Below are 22,006 nucleotides of genomic sequence, written 5' to 3' on the forward strand. Positions count from 1 at the left end.
TTTACATGGCCATTTTCGGTAATATCTCATTGTGCTGATAATCGCTCGGTGTAAATGAGCAAAGTGAAAGGCGAATTCAGGTGCGAAAATAATCTAACTTGTGACACACTTTACAACCTTCTTATCAACTTACTGCTGCAGTTGTAGTATTAGACGGTAGTAAAACTGTAAAGCATCATTGTGGGGAAGAGAAGGCTTTATTATGCGATATTCCGAATTATTTGGCTTCCTATTGTATCGCTGTATAAATATACTCTTCTTCTGTGCATTTACTTGGTGTATTCAGAACTCCAGTAGGTTTTTGCTATTTAATTTTAGAGCAGCATGACGTAGGGGGCAAAGACTAATTCCCGCGATAAGTCACTTAGTAGGCTTTGTGTTGTTTCAATAAAATCAGTGCTTCATCAGCAGGAGATTATCACTACAGGACTAGTAGTTTCATTCCATGTAGTCCTCCATATTCATGAGCTCTTTATAACCCTGCCCACACCACTGATTGGCAGCTGTTTAAATGGGTAGAAATCTGCCAATCAATGGTGCGGGCGGGGTTATACAGAGCTCAGCATTTATAGAACTGGTAGATCTGCAGCGGAGAAAACAGGGATGTTATCAAAAAACGTACCAAGCAGTCCAGTGTGCGATAACCTGATTCCAGTGATGTATCTGTCCCTACATCATGCTATTCTCAGATTACATAGCAAAAACCTGCTGACAGATTCATTCTGACGTAGCAGAAGTGAAACTGTTTGTGAGCCGATTGCAAAACCCCTATGGAATTTGGCTTAAGGATTGTATATGGATTGACGCTGAAATCAGAAGGACTAAAAAGTAAACAACGAATCAGAGATGTCTCAAGAACTATGGCGGCATGCAGTTTGTCTGGGTTTCCAATTTAGTTGTAAACGGCTGTGTAGCTTTGTAAGTTAATGTGTATCCACCTGCAAAATCATACAGCTCTTAATGCATAAGATGCATAAGCCCTGGAAGAGACGGTCACCAAGTTTTTGCCACCTAATCTGAAAGCAGCATAATGTAGAGAGAGAGTCCCTGATTCCAGCGATGTGTCACTTACTTGCTGCAGTTTTGATAAAATCACCGTTTTATCAGCAGGAGATCTTCATTAGAGGACTAGTAATCCGGCTGCCAGGTAGTCCTTCATATGCATGGGCCCAGTCTATCCTCTTGCTCACCACTGATTGGCAGTTTTCTGCCTATGTACAATGTACACAGAAGGCTGCCATTTAGTGGTACGTGTAGGTTATGCAAAGATCAACACTGAGAAGATGAGAAGATTAGCAGAGCTGCAGCAAATAATGGATCAACCCAATAAGTGAACCAGGGCTGCAATCAGGGTCTTTGCCACTGCACTAGGTGCCAGATTCCCTTTATTGACTGCACTATATTACATGCAGACAAACATTATAAAAAAAAAACAAAAAACCTTGCATCCATTTACAGTAAATGAAAATCGAACCAATCAACATAGCTGCTCAGACAAGGAGGTGCAGATTCACGTTAGGGATTCTGACAGGTGGCAAAGACACTGCTGTACTGCTTTAATGTGTCCATTTTTTTGTTTTACTTTATTTACAAAACTTGTTAACATGGCATAAGAAAGTTTTTCTGTAATTGTGACAATCCTAGACATCCTAACAGTGAAAGACCGAACCTCCGCTATACAACCCTCCTCTTGATCGAGAAATAAGGGGTAAAAGAGCTGGGGGATCCCAAGATCTGATTTTAGTCTGCACGAATAAAGCCACCTCCCCCTCCCCATCCATACCCTGGAATTTCCGTCCTCTGCATCCTGCCCTAACCCATGGAAATGTCTGGCTCCTTCCCCCCTTCTTCCCTCCTCGCAAATCTCTTACTGACTACGTGGTACTCTTACATGCTTCCACCTCTTGAATAAGCCCGAATTCTAATAGACATACACCAGGGTATATTCAGGGATCATAATCGTGCAGTCACTTGGCATAACTTTCAGTATCTTCTGGAGACAAAAGGTATATAAAAACGCTGTATTATTAGCATTCGCCACTGTCCGGAAAACCCGGAATGACTTGTCGGTCAGAATGGTAACGACAATGACCGTGATTGCTCAACCGTGTTGTGCCACATAATGATCTAACCATATGTAATGGAAAAAGTCATTTCAGGCAACAGTCAAATGTAAGGAATCTGTTCATACATAGAAATAATAAAGCATAAAAGATATCAAAATGGATGCGCTAATGTAGAAAAATGCTATGTCAAATGCCAATACTGCCCTAACGTGGGGTCTACTGGTTGGTGGCAATCAATGCAACGTATCCCCTCTGGTACATCCACAGATAAAGACTCTGTCGGGCTCAGTGTGGCCACAAACAGTTCATAGAATCATAGAATCATGGAATCATAGAATCGTAGAGTTGGAAGGGACCTCCTGGGCCATCTGGTCCAACCCCCTGCTCAAAGCAGGATTCTCTAAATCATCCCAGTCAGATGTCTGTCCAGCCTCTGTTTGAAGACTTCCATTGAAGGAGAACTCACCACTTCTCGTGGCAGCCTGTTCCACTCATTGATCACTCTAACTGTCAAAAAGTTTTTTCTAATATCTAATCTGTGTCTCTTCCCATTCAGTTTCATCCCATTGCTTCTAGTCTTTCCTTGTGCATTACTATAGTAGGGTTGCAATTGCATCAGGGCTCAGAACCTTAGGGGCCACAAGAAGTCCCTTTCCCTCTATGAGAAAAGCTTTAACCCTATGATAGTTGGTGGCCCTGATGCAGATTTTCCATATGGTTGAAGTTATGTCGCAATATGTGATCAGCTGGTTACCAATGCACCAGTTTACATATTCAGCTTACTCCATGTGCTCCCTTTGGTCCCAGACTGAGAGACCAGCGCTATTTCTCCAGATATAGACGGAAGCATGCTGGGAAACATAGTTCAGCAAGGGCAGACTATAGAATTTGTCTTTACGTGCCGCACGTGAAAAATAAGAATAACGACTGGTGATCTGAAAGTTGATGAAAGACGAGAAGTGTTTGCAAAACAAAACCCCAATATAAACCTCTGAACAATCCTAGAGAGAATGATCTTCAATGAATCTACTACCTGCTATTAAAGTAAGCACGGGTACATAAAAGATGGCTTTTGATCAGCCATGTGAATGAAAGCAGGACTTATCTTTAATGTTCACACAGCATATAGATTCTGCCTGTGGTAGATCCTGTTTCCATACTGGTAAAAGACACAAAGCGAAATTATGGACTGATGGGTGAAAAACAGTCAAAGGAGGGGTGCGATCCTTGTGACTGACCGTTCACTGTGCACTTTCCAAAGCTGCTATATGAGGCAGCTTTTCCTCTGAAGCATCAGTGGTCCGGAGGAGCATTGAAAGTGGCCAGATCCAGAGCTACGAACAGGGCTTGCAAGCATGGCGTTCCTTAGTCTGCAATGATGCACAGTAATAGAGAAGTACACAATTAATCCCTCCATTATGGGGAATGGAGAGGATTTTTAACAATTCTACTGAGAAAATCCTTATCAATTTGGCCTTATGAGGTATTCTCACCTAAGGCTATGGGCACATAACATGTTTTCCAGGCTGGTAATCTCAATGAGTTTTTTTTAAGAGGAAGACACTACTCTTTTCCTTTAGTGTTTTAGTTGATTCAAAGTGCTTTTTCAACATTTTTGGCAGCTGCCGGTTTCAGAGTGTTGCGTGTCTTCAGAGGGGAAGATGCCTGAAAAATGCGCAGGTCACTTCTTCTATCCACTTGTCATCTTTGAAAACCTGAAGCAGTTAAAATACGCTCATACTGACCATATGCACAGCAATCTTTTGGGTGTTTTCTAAGGGCTTTTAAGGCAGGTTTTGGTTCTCACCCACCTGAAAAAGATGTACTGTGCACATACCTTTAGAAATGGATATCAATTATCAATGATAAGGGCTCTCCCTCTATGTCTAGAGAAAGGAAGATTTATTCATCACAGGCTGCAAATCTTTACTTTACGTCAGTGAGACTATGGATTCTTTACAGTAAGAGCAGTGAGACTTAAAACTCTTTGCCACATGATGTTGTAATGGTCAATTCACTAAAGAAACTCAAGGAGGCCTGGATGCCTTTCTTGATACATGAATTAAATCCTTATTCGGAATAACACCCAAAAGGTACCTGAAAATTAAGAGATCCAGCAATATTACAAAAAATATTAAATTTTATTATTACAATATTTTCATACATAAACAGAAATGCCCAGTAGAAGACACGACAAAACACTAATTTATGTATTGCCACTATAATCTATTTTATATAGTATGAATATACCAAATTATGCAGCATAAATATCTTATAACTTAAATAAATATAATTATTAAAGAACAATGTCTGTAAAAACTTCATTCATGTGCCACATTTTCCCTAATATAAAGGGACCAAATACATATCACTTTCAAAGCGGTATCCATTATCATAAGGAATCAATCACTATACCCATAGCTATATATAATGAAATATCACGCCATGAAAATAAAAAGCACTTGTCTAAATAGCCAGCGTAATTCCGATATAAGTATTCGACATGGGACAACTATGATATTACCTTAAAACTTATGGAACATAGGTGGCACAGTGTAGCGTGTCCTCCCTCACCCCTACGCGCATTACGCACGGGCTTCTACCGTAATGTAATATCACAGGTTATGGGTAGATTCTGTGATGGGATGTTGATCCAGGGAACTAGTTGGATTTCGTATCTGGAGTTTGAATTTTTCCCCCTAATATGGATTAATTAGCATCTGCTCCATGGGGTTTTTGCATCTTCTTGCTCAACATGTTGGATTGAAATTTATGGATTTGTGTCTCCTTTCATCCTCCAGCACTGGGATACTGATTGCGTATCCTTAGTATAGGTCACCAATATCAGAGCAGTGGGGGTGTGACATTAGAAAACTCCCACTGATCCGTTGTTTCAACCAAAGAAGATCAGTTCTCATATAGTGTGCAAGAGCCCCGTCACACATAGCGATCTCGCTAGCGAGATCGCTGCCGAGTCAGAATTTTTGTGACGCATCAGCGATCTCTCCAGCGATATCGCTTTGTGTGACAGCGATCAGCGACCGGCCCCCCTGCCGGGTATCGCTGATCGCTGTAGGAAAGCCCTGGACATTTTTTTGGTTGCTGGTCTCCCGCTGGCCACCACGCATCGCTGCGTGTGACAGGCGGGAGACCAGCGATCAGCTGGTAACTAAGGTAAACGCAGGGTGACGCACGTCCCTTAGAAACCTGATGTGTACCTTAGTTACCAGCTCCCTGCATCAGCGCGCTGGTAACTAACGTACACAGCAACGCCGCGCGCTCGGCGTCACTGGTGCTGATCGCTGGTGAAGCTGTCTGTGTGACAGCTCACCAGCGATCATGTAGCGACTCAACAGCGATCCTGACACGTTGATATCGTTGTCGGGATCGCTGGTGAGTCGCTATGTGTGACGGGGCCCTAAGACCCCTCCCCATACACACACTGATCTGGTATGGATGTTAACCTATCATAGGCCATCAATATCAATGTCCTGGACAACCCCTTTAAACTGCATACTAGTGATGAGTTTACAAGCTCAGATTAGGTGTTATCTGGACATGCTCATGTGCTGAGTGTCTTCGGTTTGCTCGACTAATACGGTCGAGTCCCAGCGCCTGCATGTCTTGCGGCTGTTCGACACTAACACACGAGCATGCTCAGACAACGCCTTATCCGAGCACGTTAGCTTATCACTAGTGCATATACATGAGCAGGCTTTGGTGTCTTTTTAGCAAAATTTTAAATAAACCATCCATCCCATTGGAATCTATGGGTGATTTTTTTCTTTGTTTGATAGCGGAACAGCTCTCCCTCCTGAAATTTCCATATGAATGACATTATACTGTACAACTGTATATACACACACACACACACACACACACATCATTAGCACTTCCTTTCTTTCCAAGCTTTGCTCCAGTGTGCTCACCTACTCCTTTCCTTGAACAGCAATGATTACATTCGTCACTAAATATCTCCTGTAGGTGGATGACACAAACCATCAAAACCCCGCTGATTTTAATAGGTTCCCATGTGGGAAACGGCAGCAGGTAATTACGACACAATCTTCCCATCCCAAGATTTGTTTCAAAGTCTCCAAGTTCACAAGACGAGCCTTGTTCTCCAATGTCAGGCATCATTACACCACAAACCAACCTATTATTCCGCGCAGCCAAAGAAAGCGCTTACTGCGCAGGGAAGAAAATGGCAACGGTAAAACTGAAATAAGCCACTAAATGACCTCCCTCAACCTTCCTGGAGCAGCGTAGCTGTAATAGCATTTCTTGTGTTAGACAGGTCATAGATCACAAACCTCATACCCACAGTCGTAAGAAAGTGATCCTGTCATTCCCAGTGTAGGATTTATTAATCCCCCCTCTCATAAAAATCTGAAAATGTATTTCAGATTAGGCAGCATTTACACAATGAATAAAAAATTCTGTGATTTTCTAACGTGGCGGAAAAAAAAAGGAGCAACGCCTCACAATGCGAAAGAGAGAAATCTGGCTCTTTACACTACCTGAGCGCTGCCGCAATCTTTACTGAGATGTTACCAACCCAAAGGGCTGGGGGGTCCCGAATTTCACTAAATAAAATGGACATCTCCAGATTCAGGATAGGTACTCTTCAAGGTTGTTGTCACATGCTTTGAAATTGCAAAGTTTTTTTTCCAACATTTTTCCAAAACCAAAAGAAAAAACGCATTTATTTTATTTTATTTTTTTCTGCTTCAATCGGATTTCAAATCTGCAGCATGAAGGTGCGACTTCAAGAAACGTCATCCACAACACTGCTGATATGGTCTTGAGATAACATTTCTCCTCCATAAAAATCTGCTGCATGTGTCATGTCTGCACATACACTTAGGTTGGATTTGGAGGGGGAAAAAAAGGAGGAGATTTTGTAATACATAAGGGTATATTATGCAGCAAGTCTGCTTGTGCTACATAGGGATTTTCCACAAACCCAGCAGCAGCTCTTGGTCACTTTTGGATTGTTATCAAGACATGGATCCAGCAAGATATTTTTCCCATTCCTTTTGTATCTACTCCTGGCTTTTGATCAAAAACTGCATATGTTTCCAGCACTAAAACTCACCATTATCTATACTCTTAAGAACTTCTTGCAAAAACATAGAAAGAGACAAAGTTGTTTTTTAGGGCCAATCAGATTTCAGAAAAATTTTGTGGTACAAATTAATTGGTTGGTAGCATACGTTATCTGCAATAGTTACCCACGAGGTTCAAAGTGCATTAGTAATGGAACATGGGGGAAAAAAAATGCTTCACCTGAACTGATCTGTCACCAGATTTCACAATACATCCTGCATATATTACTAGATAGATCGCTTAGACCTGATGATGCTGGTGAACTTAAGGGCCCGTTACACATTGCGATATCGCTAGCAATATCGCTGTAACATCACTGATTTTGTGATGTAGCAGCGATATTGCTAGCGATATCGCTACATGTGATACTTACCTCTGACCGGCTCCCCCGCTGGTCGCGCGAGAACGCCCTGGACCATTTCTCGTCGTCAGCTTCCTGTGGCGCCGATGAGCGACGCGTGGACGCAGGCGGGAGGGCGTCAGGATCGCCGCGTCTGACAGGTAAGTAGCGACCCCCGACCCCTGCTATGTCGCTGGTGAGATCTGCCTGTGTGGAAGCTGACTAGCAACCACTTAGCGATGCATATCGTTGTCGGGATCGCTGGTGCATCGCTAAGGCTAGTTTCACACTAGCGTTTATGAGCGCACGGCCGCCGCTAAGCCCCGCCCCTGCCGCGCCCCCGCCGGTAGCTCCGCCCACCGGCGCATGACGCTGCATGCGCCCTGCGTCCCCTATCTTTATCACAGGGGGCGCAGGCCGTGCGCAGTATGCGTTTGGCGGCGCATGCGCCTTTTTGACGGTGCGCCGACGCAACCAAACTGCAGCAGGTTGCGTTTGGCGCAGGTCGGCGCACCGTCAAAAGGACGCATGCGCCGCCAAACGCATACTGCGCACGGCCTGCGCCCCCTGTGATAAAGATAGGGGACGCAGGGCGCATGCAGCGTCATGCGCCGGTGGGGACGGGGCTTAGCGGCGGCCGTGCGCAGGCCGTCGCTGCGCTCATAAACGCAAGTGTGAAACTAGCCTAAGTGTAACGGTACCCTAAGGTCAGAGACTCAGGTCTCTCTACCTTCAAGAGTACCCCTGGGACAGGGATAGTTAAGGTTCCAGTGACAGTGTGAAGCCCCCATCCTTACCGAAGACCGTCACAGTGTGACAAATCCTCAGCTGATAGGCAGTGACTGAGTAATTAGGTGTGAGTGAGATTATTTCTGCTTTGAAAAATCCATGTCCGATTGGATGTATAATCCGTTGTGAAAGTTTCCTCACCTGATATTAATGTCAGCAGTTTGTGTTAAATCTGGTGAGGAACCAAATTTAAGTTACATTTTCCTGCTGGATACAGCCAATTGATATCTACTTTTGTCATGTACAAGATGGTTGATAAACTGTGCAGATCCCTCGTGTTTTAATGGATGGCCGATTTACCCAATGCAAGCTCTCTTTTCGAGGGGTTGTCCAGTAAAAATATGTTATATTATCGGTCAGGAGGGGTCTGACTGCTGGGATCAGCATTGATCGGTAGAATGGGGAACTTTTGAGTATGATTGATAGCAACTTCATTCATTCCCTATTGGGCTGCTGATCGCTGAACTTGGCTTTATATGACAGCCCTATAGGTAATGAATGGAGCACAAGGCGGGCACACGCACTGCCGCTCCATTCTAAGGCTGGTTTTACACTTGCCGTGTTTTTGCTGGCCGTTTTTGCAGCCCCAATGTATTTCTATGGGGCCGCAAAAACGAGCTGCAAAAATTAGTAGGAGGGCCTTGCTCCGTATGGCCGTGAGGGCTGTATTTTCGGCCGCAATGCATTTCAATGGTACCACAAAAACAATGTTAGCTTGTTTTTGCAGTACACCGTATTTGCGTATCGCCGTTTTTTTTCCCTGCTATTTGTTATAACAGGGAAAAACGGCGATCCGAGAAACTGGCCGCAAAAAAGCACGGCAAGTGTAAAATCAGCCTAACGGGTAGAAAAGTTGTCTGGGGAAATCAGTATAGGTCCCAGTGGTCAGACCTCCACAGACTAATAAGTTAACAATGATTCTGTGGCTAGGTGATAACTTCTTCTAACCAGAGAACACTTTTAAAGCTGAAAAATTATTGTACCACAAAATTAAGGTGTTCCTCAATGATTCACCTTCTTTATAATATACACAGACACCTGTTATACATTCACTTAAGAATCTATAAAGTCGGCCAGCACCCACTCATTCCCTAAGGAAAGATGTTCTACAAGACGGCACCCACTTCATACAAAGAACCCACGCAAACAAGAAATGAGAGGTGCAAAAGACATTCCAGTCTGTAAGAAAACATCTTCCTCTGCTCGGTGATCACTGCCAGAAGGTGACTTTAGCGGCATGCAGACTTACCTGTAATGTACTGACGTCGGCTTTCATCCAGGTGACTCGATATAACATCCCCCATGGCCTACTACTGGTAATCACAGCAGGTCCTGCCTGGGAGAAACAGATGAGATTTAGAGGAGGTATCAATGCTGAGATCCGAGGGTGGTGTGGAGAGGTGGGATTAGCGGAGGATTGTGGTGGGAAGTGGGTGTGAATTGGAGAGACGAGCGAGTTGTCATGGCACTGAAGACAAAAAAGATGGCAAGTGAAGAGAATATGAGATTTTCAGGGAAAGCAAGAAACAGGAAGGCGGTGATGTAGGAGATAGCTGGCGCGAGAAAATGCTAAAGTAGACAGACGGTGCCAAAAAGTTAAATATAAAAGATGAGTAAATGCACATGGAAGAATTAAAGGCGTTAAAAGCATAACATGCACCAATCTTCAATAACTATAGATAAATGGAAAATGGGGACCACCGTGAACAATCTCCAACAGGGCCCCGAACTCTCATTGCTCTGTGGTCTTCTCATATGAGCCACAGAGACCTTTCAGGTCACCCTAGGGTCCAGGATGCGACTCTTGCACCCACTATAGTAACACTCCTGCCTGTGGCTTTCACGCTTACATTTCAATGTAGTCACTGAAGTCTGAGGAAAAGGACCACGGACCCTGGGGATAATTTATCCTCCATAGACTCCTACGTCCAATTCATATAGATAAGCACATATAAAAAACACTGCTGCCCCCTGTATAGGTGATCCCACCCCAATACCACTACTGTGGCTATAAATACTGTGGATGCGTTTTCAATTGGGGATATTTTTTCCCTGAATTGCATGAATTTGGGACTAAAAAACATTTTTTTTTGCATTTGGCTGTCATTAAAAATGTTACACGGTTTGGCTTTTAAGAGCACATTCAACTTAAAGTGTTCTGTGGTCATAAAATCATCTGAGAGGAGCTCAGAAAAAGACAGATAAGAGTTACAAAATCTCCTATTTATTTTACTCCCTTAAATAGCGCCATTAAGTCCACAGCCCTATACAGACATCATCACTGTCCCTGATGGAGCTCACAATCTAGATTCCCTATCAGTATATCTTTGGAATGTGGGCGGAAACCCACACAAACACAGGTAGAACATACAAACCTTGCAGATGTTGTCCTTGGTGGGATTTGAACCCAGGACCCCAGTGCTGCAAGGCTGCAGTGCTAACCACCGAGCCACCATGCTCTCCTGTCAGATCCTGCTCACTGATGGATTCTCAATTGATTCTTAAGCACTCAGCAATAGATAGTGAAAACAAAAGGTCCAAAAACACAATATAAAAAAGGTCCAAAATACATGCGCTTACATTTTTTTTTAAAGTCCTGAAAGGTAAACATACCCATTAAGTAAAACAAAATAACTTTTGAGCATTTACAGTACAACTACGGACAAAGTCTGTATTATTACATCCCCTTTAGCATGTCTTTTTTTTCCCCATAAGCGCGACATGTGATCTGTTGGTATAGCAGAACAAAAAAAAAAAAAAAGTGATAACCCCTACTGGCCAAATGTAATGTAAAAAATAAAATACTGATCTGCCAATAAAAACAAGCATAGGTGGAGAGCCAGCATGCGGATGTGTTAAGCTGCCATGCCAAGTTTCAGGCTTGCTCATCGTAGGAGCGTGATTTCTAAATGAAGGGTGGCATGACCGCCCTTGCCATCGATTCATAGGGTTAAAGTGAGCAGAGCATGGCTTGTACTTCTGAGTAAGAGACAGGGGGGAGACGGGTCTGGCTGCTTCCCAGAGAGACAGTCTGAGAGCAGACCTCCACACCCAGGCTGTCTCATTCATTGTCTGACTCATTCCTTGTCTCCATATATACGGTCCATACGGGACGCGCCGTAGAAGCCCCAAGTGTTCCCAGTCCCATATAGCCATCCAGCAGTGGGAAATCACAGACACTGGAGTGGATACAACTTTGTAAGTTCTTAGCACATGGCCACAGTCCTGACTTGTCTCCCACACCCTGTATACCGCCTGCTGCCTCTTACCATACCCCTGATGTAGAAGACCCCATCACTATGAGCCCAACCCCTGTAGCAGTGGCTGCAGTACATACCTCGCTCGGGGAGCCTGTCTCTCTGGCTGCCTCTCTCTCTCAATGTGACACACCCAGCAGTCTCAGTGCTCTCAGCCTCTGCTGTCTCCTCCCTGCTCTACACTCCCTCCAGCTCTTCTCCCCTCCCTATTCCTCTCCACAAACACTTCTGTATCTCTTTATTTTCTCCAAGTCTTTAGCAACAAGAAACAATGTGACAAACTCTGACATTATGTGCCATTTTTTGTAGCAAGTCTTTTTGTAATAAGAATTAAGCTTTTATGAAACCTGTTATGGGGTCATTAAAGGAAGATATTGACCATGCAATAAGCCAGTGCAGGACTATTCCCGCTCCGTAGCTAGGACAGCAGAAAACTATGGTTGTTGGGTCTCGTTCTGACATCGGAGGTGAAAGCGTTACCATGATAGTTGTGAAAAATCCAAACCGGACAGATTTTATTTTTTTAACACCGCAAGTGACTTTCCCAACATAGAGATCAATATACGGGTTTAATCAGATATCACTGATTTTTCTCGTAAGCAAAAAAACGGACTAACTTTTGGATCAGATTTTCATCAGAATCAGTTTTTACCTTTTTTTCCTCATATGCAGAATAAAATGGTGGATGTTTCTCACGTTTCTGCTCTCAGTCCGTATTTTGGTCCACAAAAATACACGGACATGGGAACACCTCCATAGGCTAATAGTTACTAGTTCTATCTGGGGAAAAATACAGCTAAAAATCATATGTGAAGAACGAAAATCTTAATGAGCCCTATGTTAAAAATGTGACCGGTAGGGTTTTTTAGACAAGCTGAGCAAACAGAGTTGGTGTGACGCAATTCACGGGAGCCGATCCATTGGCCACGTCAATAATTTGTGATTAATCACAAATAATTGATAATCACCTCCTAACAACTGGCATCCATGGCTCTTTTGATTAGCCTGCTTGGCGCAACAGTGACGCACATGTGACCGCGTCAGGCAGGCTAATCAAGAGAACAGCCACGTATGCCGTCAGGTAGGAGGTAGTTCTTAGCACTTCCGTCTAGCTGCCATAGATTAACGACATGGCCGTCGTACTGGGTCCTGCGAATCGATTTGCACCAACTCCTAGTGGCAAATCCGAAATCACATGTGACTCAAAGCTAAATCTCACCCTAAAGTATTTGTGCGACTTTAGTAAAACTGCAAGTTGCAGATAAATCACGTATAAATTTTTTGGGGACACTCAACTTGATGTTGTGCAACCAAATATGTGGTGTAGGCAGGGGCATAATGACCATGATTGCAAAGATCGTGACCGGGCCCATGCAGGTGGGGTCCCACCAACGCCGCACAATCTTCAAATGGATGTGAATCCTTCAGCTGAAGTGTATTGCAGCGCAGAAACCCATAGGGTTCATGAGCGGCAATACACGCTGCTGCCCAACTAGAGGCCAGCAGATGAAATCGGCATACACGTGACTGGGGGCACAATGAAGTCAGCTGCTGGATTCAGAAGAGTACGCCACACAGCGGGAGAGCGGAGGGAAGGTGGGTATAATTATTTATTTTCTCCTATGCATTGAAGAACAATGGCAGAACAGGGGACATATACCAGCATGGGGCCCAGGATAGGGGATATATATACCAGCATGGGGCTCAGGATAACGGACATATATACCAGTATGGGGCTTAGGATAAGGGACATACAGCTCTGGCAAAAACTAAGAGACCTCTGCAAAGTTTTATAAAAATCAGCTTCTCTACATGTCTGACAGCCATACCATTCCAGTGTCAGTTGAATTCCAACTAGAGTACACCTCATTCTACTTAATGTGCTTCTGATTAGGTGATCACCTGAACCAAATCTTATTTAACAAAGGAAAGTATAAAAAAAACCCTGCTGTGGTGTTCACAATCCTCTTGCAAAAGGACAAGCTGGATGGCAAAACAAAGGCTAGTAATATCCCAAAAGTAGTAGGAATGAAAAAATAACTTTTAACCACTCAAAGGAGTTGAAAAGAAGGGCTCAATTCTGGCATTACTAGCAGAGTGATACAATGAGCGTCATGTTGCCTCCATCCTTAATATTTCTAAGACGGCAGTCCATTACAACCAGGTCAAGCAGCAGATATTGGGGACAACAAAGCTACAGACTGGCAGAGTGCTGTTTTTTTTCCCAGCAGGACAATGCACCATGCCACACAACTACGTCAATCAATGTGTGGATGAAAGACCACCACATCAAATCCCTGTCATGGACAGCCCAATCTCCAGACCTGAACCCCATTGAAAACCTCTGGAATGTAATCAAGAAAAAGGATAGTCACAAGCCATCAAAGAAGAACTGCTTAAATTTTTGTAGCAGGAGTGGCATAAGGTCACCCAAAACCAGTGTGAAAGACTGGTGGAAAGCATGCCAAGAGGCATGAAAGCTGTGATTAAAAATCATAGTTGTTCCACAAGATATAGATTTCTGAACTCTTATTGAGTTAAAACGTTAGTATTGTTGTTTCTAAATGATTATTAACTTGTTTTCTTAGCATTATTTGTGGTCTGCAAGCAATGCATTTTTTGTTATTTTGACCATTTCTCATTTTCTGAAAAAAAAAAAAATACACAAAATTTAGTGCTTGGAAATTTGAAGACATGTTGTCAGTAGTTTTTACAATAAAAGAGCAATTTACATTTTACTCAAATATACCTATAAGGCCGGGATCACACATGTGAGGAATACGGCCGAATCTTGCATGTTCATACCTGGCACTGCCGCCAGGAGCGGAGCGTGTGGCTCCATGTATTGCTATGCAGCCACATGCTCTGATCCGAGTGGCGGCGGAAGTGCCAGGTATTAACATGTGAGACTCGGCTGTATTCCTCGAATGTGTGATCCCGGCCTAAAGAGAAAAATCAAACAGAAAATTTTGCAGTAATCTCTTAATTTTTGTCAGAGCTGTATATATCAGGTTGGAGATACATAATCCAGCATCGGGTCCAGGATAAGGGACATGTACCAGCAAGGGGTCCAGAATAGGGGATATATATACCAGCATGGGGCCTAGGTGTCAGTCGTCAGGTTTCTGCGTCTGCTCTGCAGGAATCTAGAGCCTCACATTCTGCGGTCTCCTGCTGTCTTTCTACTACAGAGGAGATTACTTTGCAGCAGACCGCTCCAGAGACTAAGTCCCTCTGTGCTCCTACTGGGCATGCTCACAAGACGATCTCTCATTGGAGATCGGGAGTCATGTGCCCAGGTCCTGTTCCAGATCTCATTGGTCCATCTCGGAGATCAGGAAGGTCACGCACAGCTATGAAAAGCACGCATGGCCGTTCCGCCATGAGCTAGTATAGACTATACTGCTATGTGTGAATGGTGACGGATGTATGACTCTGGTGACTGACTCATTTGAAACCCCTTCCCTCTGATATTACGCATGGTAATAGGGAATTAGTTTAGTAGTCAGCGCCAGTCAGTGGCAAGCCTTAAGCCACTGTGTTCATCGCACCGCTACGCTAACGTCCGACATCGCGCTTGCCTTCCAGCCTTGTCGTCGAGCGGCAGTATCCTACGCCGAGCTGCAGTTGCAGCCCCTCTTGGCGCTTGCAGTAGCGACGCACGGTAGGTCTAGAAGGACGCAGTTCCTCTGCCTTAGGCTGTGTGCACACGCTGCGGAAAAGGTGCGGATTCATCCGCGCGGATTTTGTACAATCCGCAGGTGAAACCGCGGGTCAAAAGACCTGCGGTTTTGCCCTGCGGTTTTTCATCTCCTCAATGGAGGAGATGGCAAACCGCAGGAGAATCCGCAGAAAGAATTGACATGTCAATTCTTTCTGCGGATTGAAAACCGCAGATAATCCGCGCGGAAAATTCCGCACCGTCTGCACTGCGGTTTTTGATTCCCATAGGGAATCATTGTACTGTACACCGCAGCAGAAACTGCTGCGGGTCCGCAGCGGCCAAAACCGCTGCGGAACCGCAGCAAAATCCGCAGCGTGTGCACACAGCCTTAGGGCCTGCTCCTGTGACCAGATATCGTGTGTGCATTTTAACTGTATTCTCTGTGACACTAACAGGTTCAGTGTTCTTTTTGTTTTTGTGTTGCGGCATCTCTGTGTGTGAACAGAGCCCGCTCTGCACACTACGGGTGAAGTTGAACCCGTGCGCATTATACCGCCATATTGCTCCTGCCATCACTCAGCAGCGGTTGTAACACCTACTGCACGGTGGACCCCGAGCAGCGAACGCACTTTATTATAATTTTTCTTTAGTGCGTTCCGTCGCTCCTAACACTAGGATAAGGGACAAATACCAGGATGGGGCCCAGGATAAGGGAAATATATACCACAATGGGGGACATATATACAAGGATGGAAGACACACACACACACATATATATATATACTCTCAAAATTAGAATATAATCAAAAAGTTATTTCAATGCAAAAAGTGAAACTCATATATTATATAGAGGCATTACAAACAGAGTGATTTATTTCAAGTCTCTATTTCTGTTAATGTTGATGATTATGGCTTACAGCCAATGAAAACCCAAAAGTCATTATCTGAGTAAATTAGAATACTTTATATCGCCAGCTTCAAAAATGATTTTAAAATCTGAAATGTTGGCCTACTGAAATGTATGTCCAGTAAATGCACTCAATATTTGTTTGGGGCTCCTTTTGCATCAATTACTGCGTCAATGTGGCGTGGCATAGAGGTGATCAGCCTGTGGCACTACTGAGGTGTAATGGAAGCCAAGGTTGCTTTGATAGCAGCCTTCAGCTTGTCTGCATTGTTGGGTCTGGTGTCTCTCATCTTCCTCTTGACAATAGCTCATAGATTCTCTATGGGGTTAAGGTGAGGCGAGTTTGCTGGCCAATCAAGCACAGCGACACTGTTTTTGTAAACCAAGTATTACTTGGCAGGTACTTTTGGCAGTGTCGACACTTGTAGCCCATGTGCTGGATACGTCTGTCTTGCATAAAACTTGGCACCCTGGTAGATGTTGTAAGCAAATAAATTTATTTTGTGCAGGCGATCCAAAAATAAAGAAATGTTTCGGTCCTACAAGGACCTTCATCAGTCAGACAGATTGCAGTGTGTACAAGGTTACAGGCAGAAATTACCGCTCAGGATATGCTGCATTTGTATATATAGCAGGATTGGGCCAGGATGAGGGACATAAATACTGTACGTACCAGGATGGGTGGAGGGGGGCAGTCCAGATCTTGCACCGGGGCCCATTGGACTCTAGTTGCACCAACGGTTGTAGCCCTAGCTGAAAGACCTCCATGACATTAGATGAGTGTCAGTGGGAAAAATGTGTATGGGGTCTGGAGAGCTGGCTCTCGGTTATCTAATGTACGGTATATGGCCAGCATAAACGCCCCCACCCACTTTTGGATAAGTTATTTAATATGAAAATGCATCTCAAAGGTAAATGCATGTACATTGCTGTGTATTTTTCTATAGGAAATTTGCACGTGTTACGCGCAGTTTTGGGTGAAAAAAGACATTTTATTGCCATACACAACCTGCATTGCAGTCTATGAAGTCAAAGTTGCATGCAGCTTGTTACCAAAAAAACAAGGTTTGGATATTTTTGCCACTGTTGCATCACAGTCGTGGGTCACTCACAATTGTGACAACCATTAGATATTATCCTGGCCATAGTATTGCATATCTTTTTTCCATTTTTTTATTTTCATGATAATAAGAAGTGCATAAAATGGTAGCTATTGCTGGATTCTTAAAAAAACGAGTGACAGCCATAGATCATGGTAAGGCTAGTTTCACATTAGCGTTTGGAGGCGCAGCGGATGCTCACCGTGAAGCTCCGCCCCCTGCTGTGCCTACTCCGGTCAGCTCCGCCTATGGGCGCATGCGTACCCTATCTTTAGCATTGGGTATGCAGGCCGTGCGCAGGTATGCTTTTGCCACTGCATGCGTACTTTTGATGGTGCGGCGATTGCACCAAAATGCAACACGTTGTTATATAAAGGAGGACTTTACACTAGCCTGACAGCAGATGGCGATAGTGTGAAGTTATGTGTTTGCTGTATTGTGGGGATGGAAGTTCTCTATTGTTATTGTTACTTTTCCTTTCGCTTTTGAGTGTATTATACCAGAAGCACGGATTGTGTGCTTCTGAATTCTCTTATCTCATGTTTATCCATAAGAAGTAAATGCTGTTTACTCAAGATAACTTGCTCAGTGAAGTTCACTTGTGTACCAGTGGATTCTCAGATGATACACTCTGCTACAGGTTATGGGCCCAGAACACAGAATCCCAGACGCACTGAAAACCCCAAGCAATAACCTCAGATACCGGAGAAGCAGATAAGATAAAACCCAGTGAACAGAAGCTGACAAAATCCAGATACAGAGGGACAAATGAATTTATGATCCAGGAACTGGAGAACCGCGCACTGGAGATCATTACAGAGAATCACCACACACAGGATTTACAAGACTCTAAAGAAGAAAGAAGAATATCTTCATAAAACAAGATCTGCAACTGCATCATTTGTTGCAAGATATTTTCATGGTATTTAATTCCATCATTCCTGTGGTGGGGCTTTCCTTTTTTTTTATTTTCTTTTTGGTTTCTGCTTTGAAGTGTAGAAAGGGTTTTTTTTCCCTTTCTCTGTTTGATGGCCTTGTCCAGCGTTAGTTATTTACCCTGCATAGTAATGCCTGCTCTGGCCTTGTGCTAATTGGTTAATTACTGATTGTGGCCTTTTGGTGGCTGAAGCAAGCAGACATTTCATTTCATATATATTTAGCTCTGGCTGGGATAGCACGCGTGCCACAGGATCAAGTGTTTTGCAGTTAGACAATGCAGTTGGACAGGGCAGGAGACAGGTAAAGTGCATAAGTTTTTCATGCACGCATGCTTCTTGGTCAGTCGTACTACATATGCATTGATCATATCAACCTGCTGCTTATTTGTCTTCACTTCTGCTTTTTAACAACTCGCCTGCCCTTTTACACATTCTGTGCACTCACTGCATATCCACCCCTCCCTTTTCCCCTCTCCCATGTATAACTCTGAGGCTCTATTGACATTTCTTACCCACACCAAACCATCCAAAACCTCCATGCAGCACTCAAAACGTTCATACAAATCATCCCACCACCTGCTTTTTCTGTTTTTTCTCCTTTTACTAGTTGCAGGTGACATCTCCCCCAGCCCTGGGCCTCCCTCCACCAGCATACGTTACTCTCCTCCAGCTGCATATAGAAACCCTGCTAATCTTATTAACATTAAGTGCATGCCTTCTCCTATCACTTTCCAATGTGCTCTCCGGAATGCACGGTCTGTGTGTAACAAACTGACTTACAATCACGATCTTTTTCTCTCTAATTCCCTTAACCTTCTGGCTATTACAGAAACCTGGATCCAGCATTCAGACACCACCGCTGCTGCCGCTCTCTCGTTTGGTGGGCTGAAATTTTCACATACCACCAGACCTGAGAACAGACAGGGTGGAGGTGTTGGTTTGCTCCTTTCATCACAATGTGCTTTCCAGGTCATCCCCCCGGTTCCCTCACTTACATTTCCTTCCTTTGAAGTCCATGCCGTCAGACTCTTTAAGCCCTTCTCCTTACGAGTGGCGGTTGTTTATCGCCCTCCAGGCTCCTCCCGCCAGTTTCTAGACCACTTCGCCACCTGGCTTACTCACTTTCTATCCTGTGACATCCCCACCCTCATCATGGGAGACTTTAACATCCCCATCAATGATCCGCTCTCCCAGTCTGCCTCTCATCTTCTTTCTCTAACGTCTTCATTCGGCCTCTCACAGTTTACTAATTCTCCTACACATGAGGACGGGAATACTCTGGACCTGGTTTTCTCCCGTCCCGGCTCACTGCACGACTTTACTAACTTACCTCTCCCGCTCTCGGACCACAACCTTCTTTCCTTCTCAGTCAAGAATTGTCTCCTCACCCGGGACACCCCCACTTACCACACTTATCGGAATACACGTACCATTAATACCCAACAGCTTATGGACAATCTCCACACATCTTTAGCCCCCATCTCCACCCTCTCCTGTCCAGACATAGCATTGTCACACTTCAATAATACACTGAAGAATGCCCTAGATGAAGCAGCACCTTCTATACGCAGAAAGTCCCGACACAGACAACGGCAGCCCTGGCACACAACGCAAACACGCTTTCTTCAGCGCTGCTCAAGGTGTGCAGAGCGGCAGTGGAGAAAATCTCTCTTAGCAGAAGACTTCACCCACTATAAGTTCATGCTCAAAACCTATAACTCTGCCCTTCATCTGGCCAAACAATCCTACTTCACCACCCTCATCACATCACTATCCAGCAACCCAAGACGACTTTTTGAAACCTTAAACTCCCTCCTGAAACCTAAAGTACAGGCCCCCATCACCAACCTCAGCGGTGAGGATCTGGCCACTTATTTCCTAGAAAAAATCAACCACATCCATCAGGATATCTCAGCCCAATCTCCTCAGTGCCTGGATCCCCTTCCCTGCCGCACCTCAAGCTCACTAGACATCTTTGAGCCTGTTTCAGAAGAAGAAGTTTCCAAGCTCCTCGCTTCTGCTCGGCCTACAACCTGCAACAGTGACCCCATTCCTTCACAGCTCCTGCAGTCTCTCTCACCAGTGGTCACCACTCACCTGACTAAAATATTTAACCTCTCTCTTTCTTCAGGTATATTTCCCTCTTCATTTAAACATGCTATCATAACCCCTTTACTTAAAAAGCCATCCCTGGACCAGAACTGCACTGCTAACTACAGACCTGTCTCTAACCTTTCCTTCATCTCTAAACTCCTGGAACGCTTGGTCCACTCCCGTCTAATCCGCTATCTCTCGGATAACTCTCTTCTAGACCCCTTACAATCTGGTTTCCGCTCTTTACACTCTACTGAAACTGCCCTCACTAAAGTCTCTAATGATCTAATAACAGCTAAATCGAAAGGTCATTGCTCCCTGCTGATTCTCCTGGATCTCTCTGCCGCATTTGACACTGTGGATCACCAGCTCCTCCTCACTATGCTCCGCTCTATAGGCCTCAAGGACACAGCCCTCTCCTGGTTCTCCTCCTACCTCTCTGACCGCTCCTTCACTGTATCTTTTTCCGGCTCCTCTTCCTCTCCTCGTCCCCTTACTATTGGGGTCCCGCAGGGCTCAGTCCTAGGCCCCCTCCTCTTCTCTTTATACACTGCCCCTCTTGGACAAACAATCAGCAGATTTGGGTTCCAGTATCATCTCTATGCCGATGACACCCAATTATACACTTCTTCCCCTGACATCACCCCTACCCTAATTCAAAATACCAAGGATTGTCTGTCTGCTGTCTCTAGCATCATGTCCTCCCTCTATCTGAAACTAAATCTCTCCAAAACTGAACTTCTTGTGTTTCTCCCCTCTACTAACCTCACTCTACCTAACATCGAAATAACCCTGGAGGGTTCAACCATAACTCCCAAGCAGCATGCCCGCTGTCTTGGGGTCATATTCGACACTGAACTTTCCTTTACTCCCTACATCCGATCACTCAGTTGCTCTTGTCACCTGCATATTAAAAACATCTCCAGAATCCGACCTTTTCTCACCTTTGAAACTGCTAAGACTCTTACTGTCGCTCTTATTCATTCTCGTCTGGACTACTGCAACTCTCTTCTGATCGGTCTCCCTCTTACCAAACTTTCTCCTCTCCAATCCATCTTGAACGCGGCAGCCAGGGTCATATTTCTGTCCAGCCGCTTCACCGATGCCTCCATCTTGTGCCAGTCATTACACTGGCTACCTATTCGCTACAGGGTCCAGTATAAACTCATCTCTATCACCCACAAAGCTCTCCACTGTTCTGCACCGCCTTATATCTCCTCTCTCATCTCTGTCTATCGCCCTACACGTGCCCTCCGTTCTACAAATGACCTAAGACTAACATCCCCCGTAATCCGAACCTCGCACCTCCGTCTCCAAGACTTCTCTCGTGCTGCTCCAGCTCTCTGGAATGCACTTCCCCAGACGATCAGACTGATACCTAGCCCTGACCTATTCAAGCGCGCTTTGAAAACCCATCTCTTCAAACAAGCCTACCACATCAACTACTCAGCAAACTAACTTTGCCCTGTTCCTTCCTTCCAAATATTATTCTGAATCTGCACCCTACTATTCATCTGTCTCCACACCCTTCATGCACATGATAACTGCACTTGATACTTGTCTATTGCACTTAAACACACGGGCTGATGACCGGATCATGCAGCTTTATATGAAAATCCCTATTTATTATAATTGCCAGACCTGAATTAACAAGCACTTCTCACCTACTGTGTCCCCCCATTTCCTTGTAGATTGTAAGCTTGCGAGCAGGGGCCTCACTCCTAATGTCACTGTTTGAATTG

General features: G+C 44.5%; 1 protein-coding gene across 4 annotated transcripts in view; it reads right to left on the reverse strand.

Moving 5' to 3' along the window:
* Positions 1 to 14,783, reverse strand: part of NIBAN2 (niban apoptosis regulator 2) — a 75,800-nt gene extending 61,017 nt beyond the window's left edge. Inside the window, exons 1-2 of one of the 4 annotated variants that reach the window (XM_073590856.1) lie at positions 14,654 to 14,783; positions 9,554 to 9,640 (exon numbers count right to left, since the gene is read on the reverse strand). In XM_073590856.1, coding sequence (XP_073446957.1) covers positions 9,554 to 9,608 — 55 coding nt within the window. In that variant the 5' untranslated portion in view covers positions 9,609 to 9,640; positions 14,654 to 14,783. Of the gene's footprint in view, positions 1 to 9,553; positions 9,641 to 10,679; positions 10,704 to 11,641; positions 11,786 to 12,213; positions 12,351 to 14,653 lie in introns of those variants that run through there. The other 3 variants (XM_073590854.1, XM_073590853.1, XM_073590857.1) reach the window with 3 other exon arrangements.
* Between the last annotated feature and the right edge of the window lie 7,223 nt (positions 14,784 to 22,006).

This window comes from Dendrobates tinctorius, unplaced genomic scaffold (assembly GCF_039654945.1).
Source record: "Dendrobates tinctorius isolate UK_male_01 unplaced genomic scaffold, ASM3965494v1 ptg000120l, whole genome shotgun sequence".
NCBI lineage: Eukaryota > Metazoa > Chordata > Amphibia > Anura > Dendrobatidae > Dendrobates > Dendrobates tinctorius.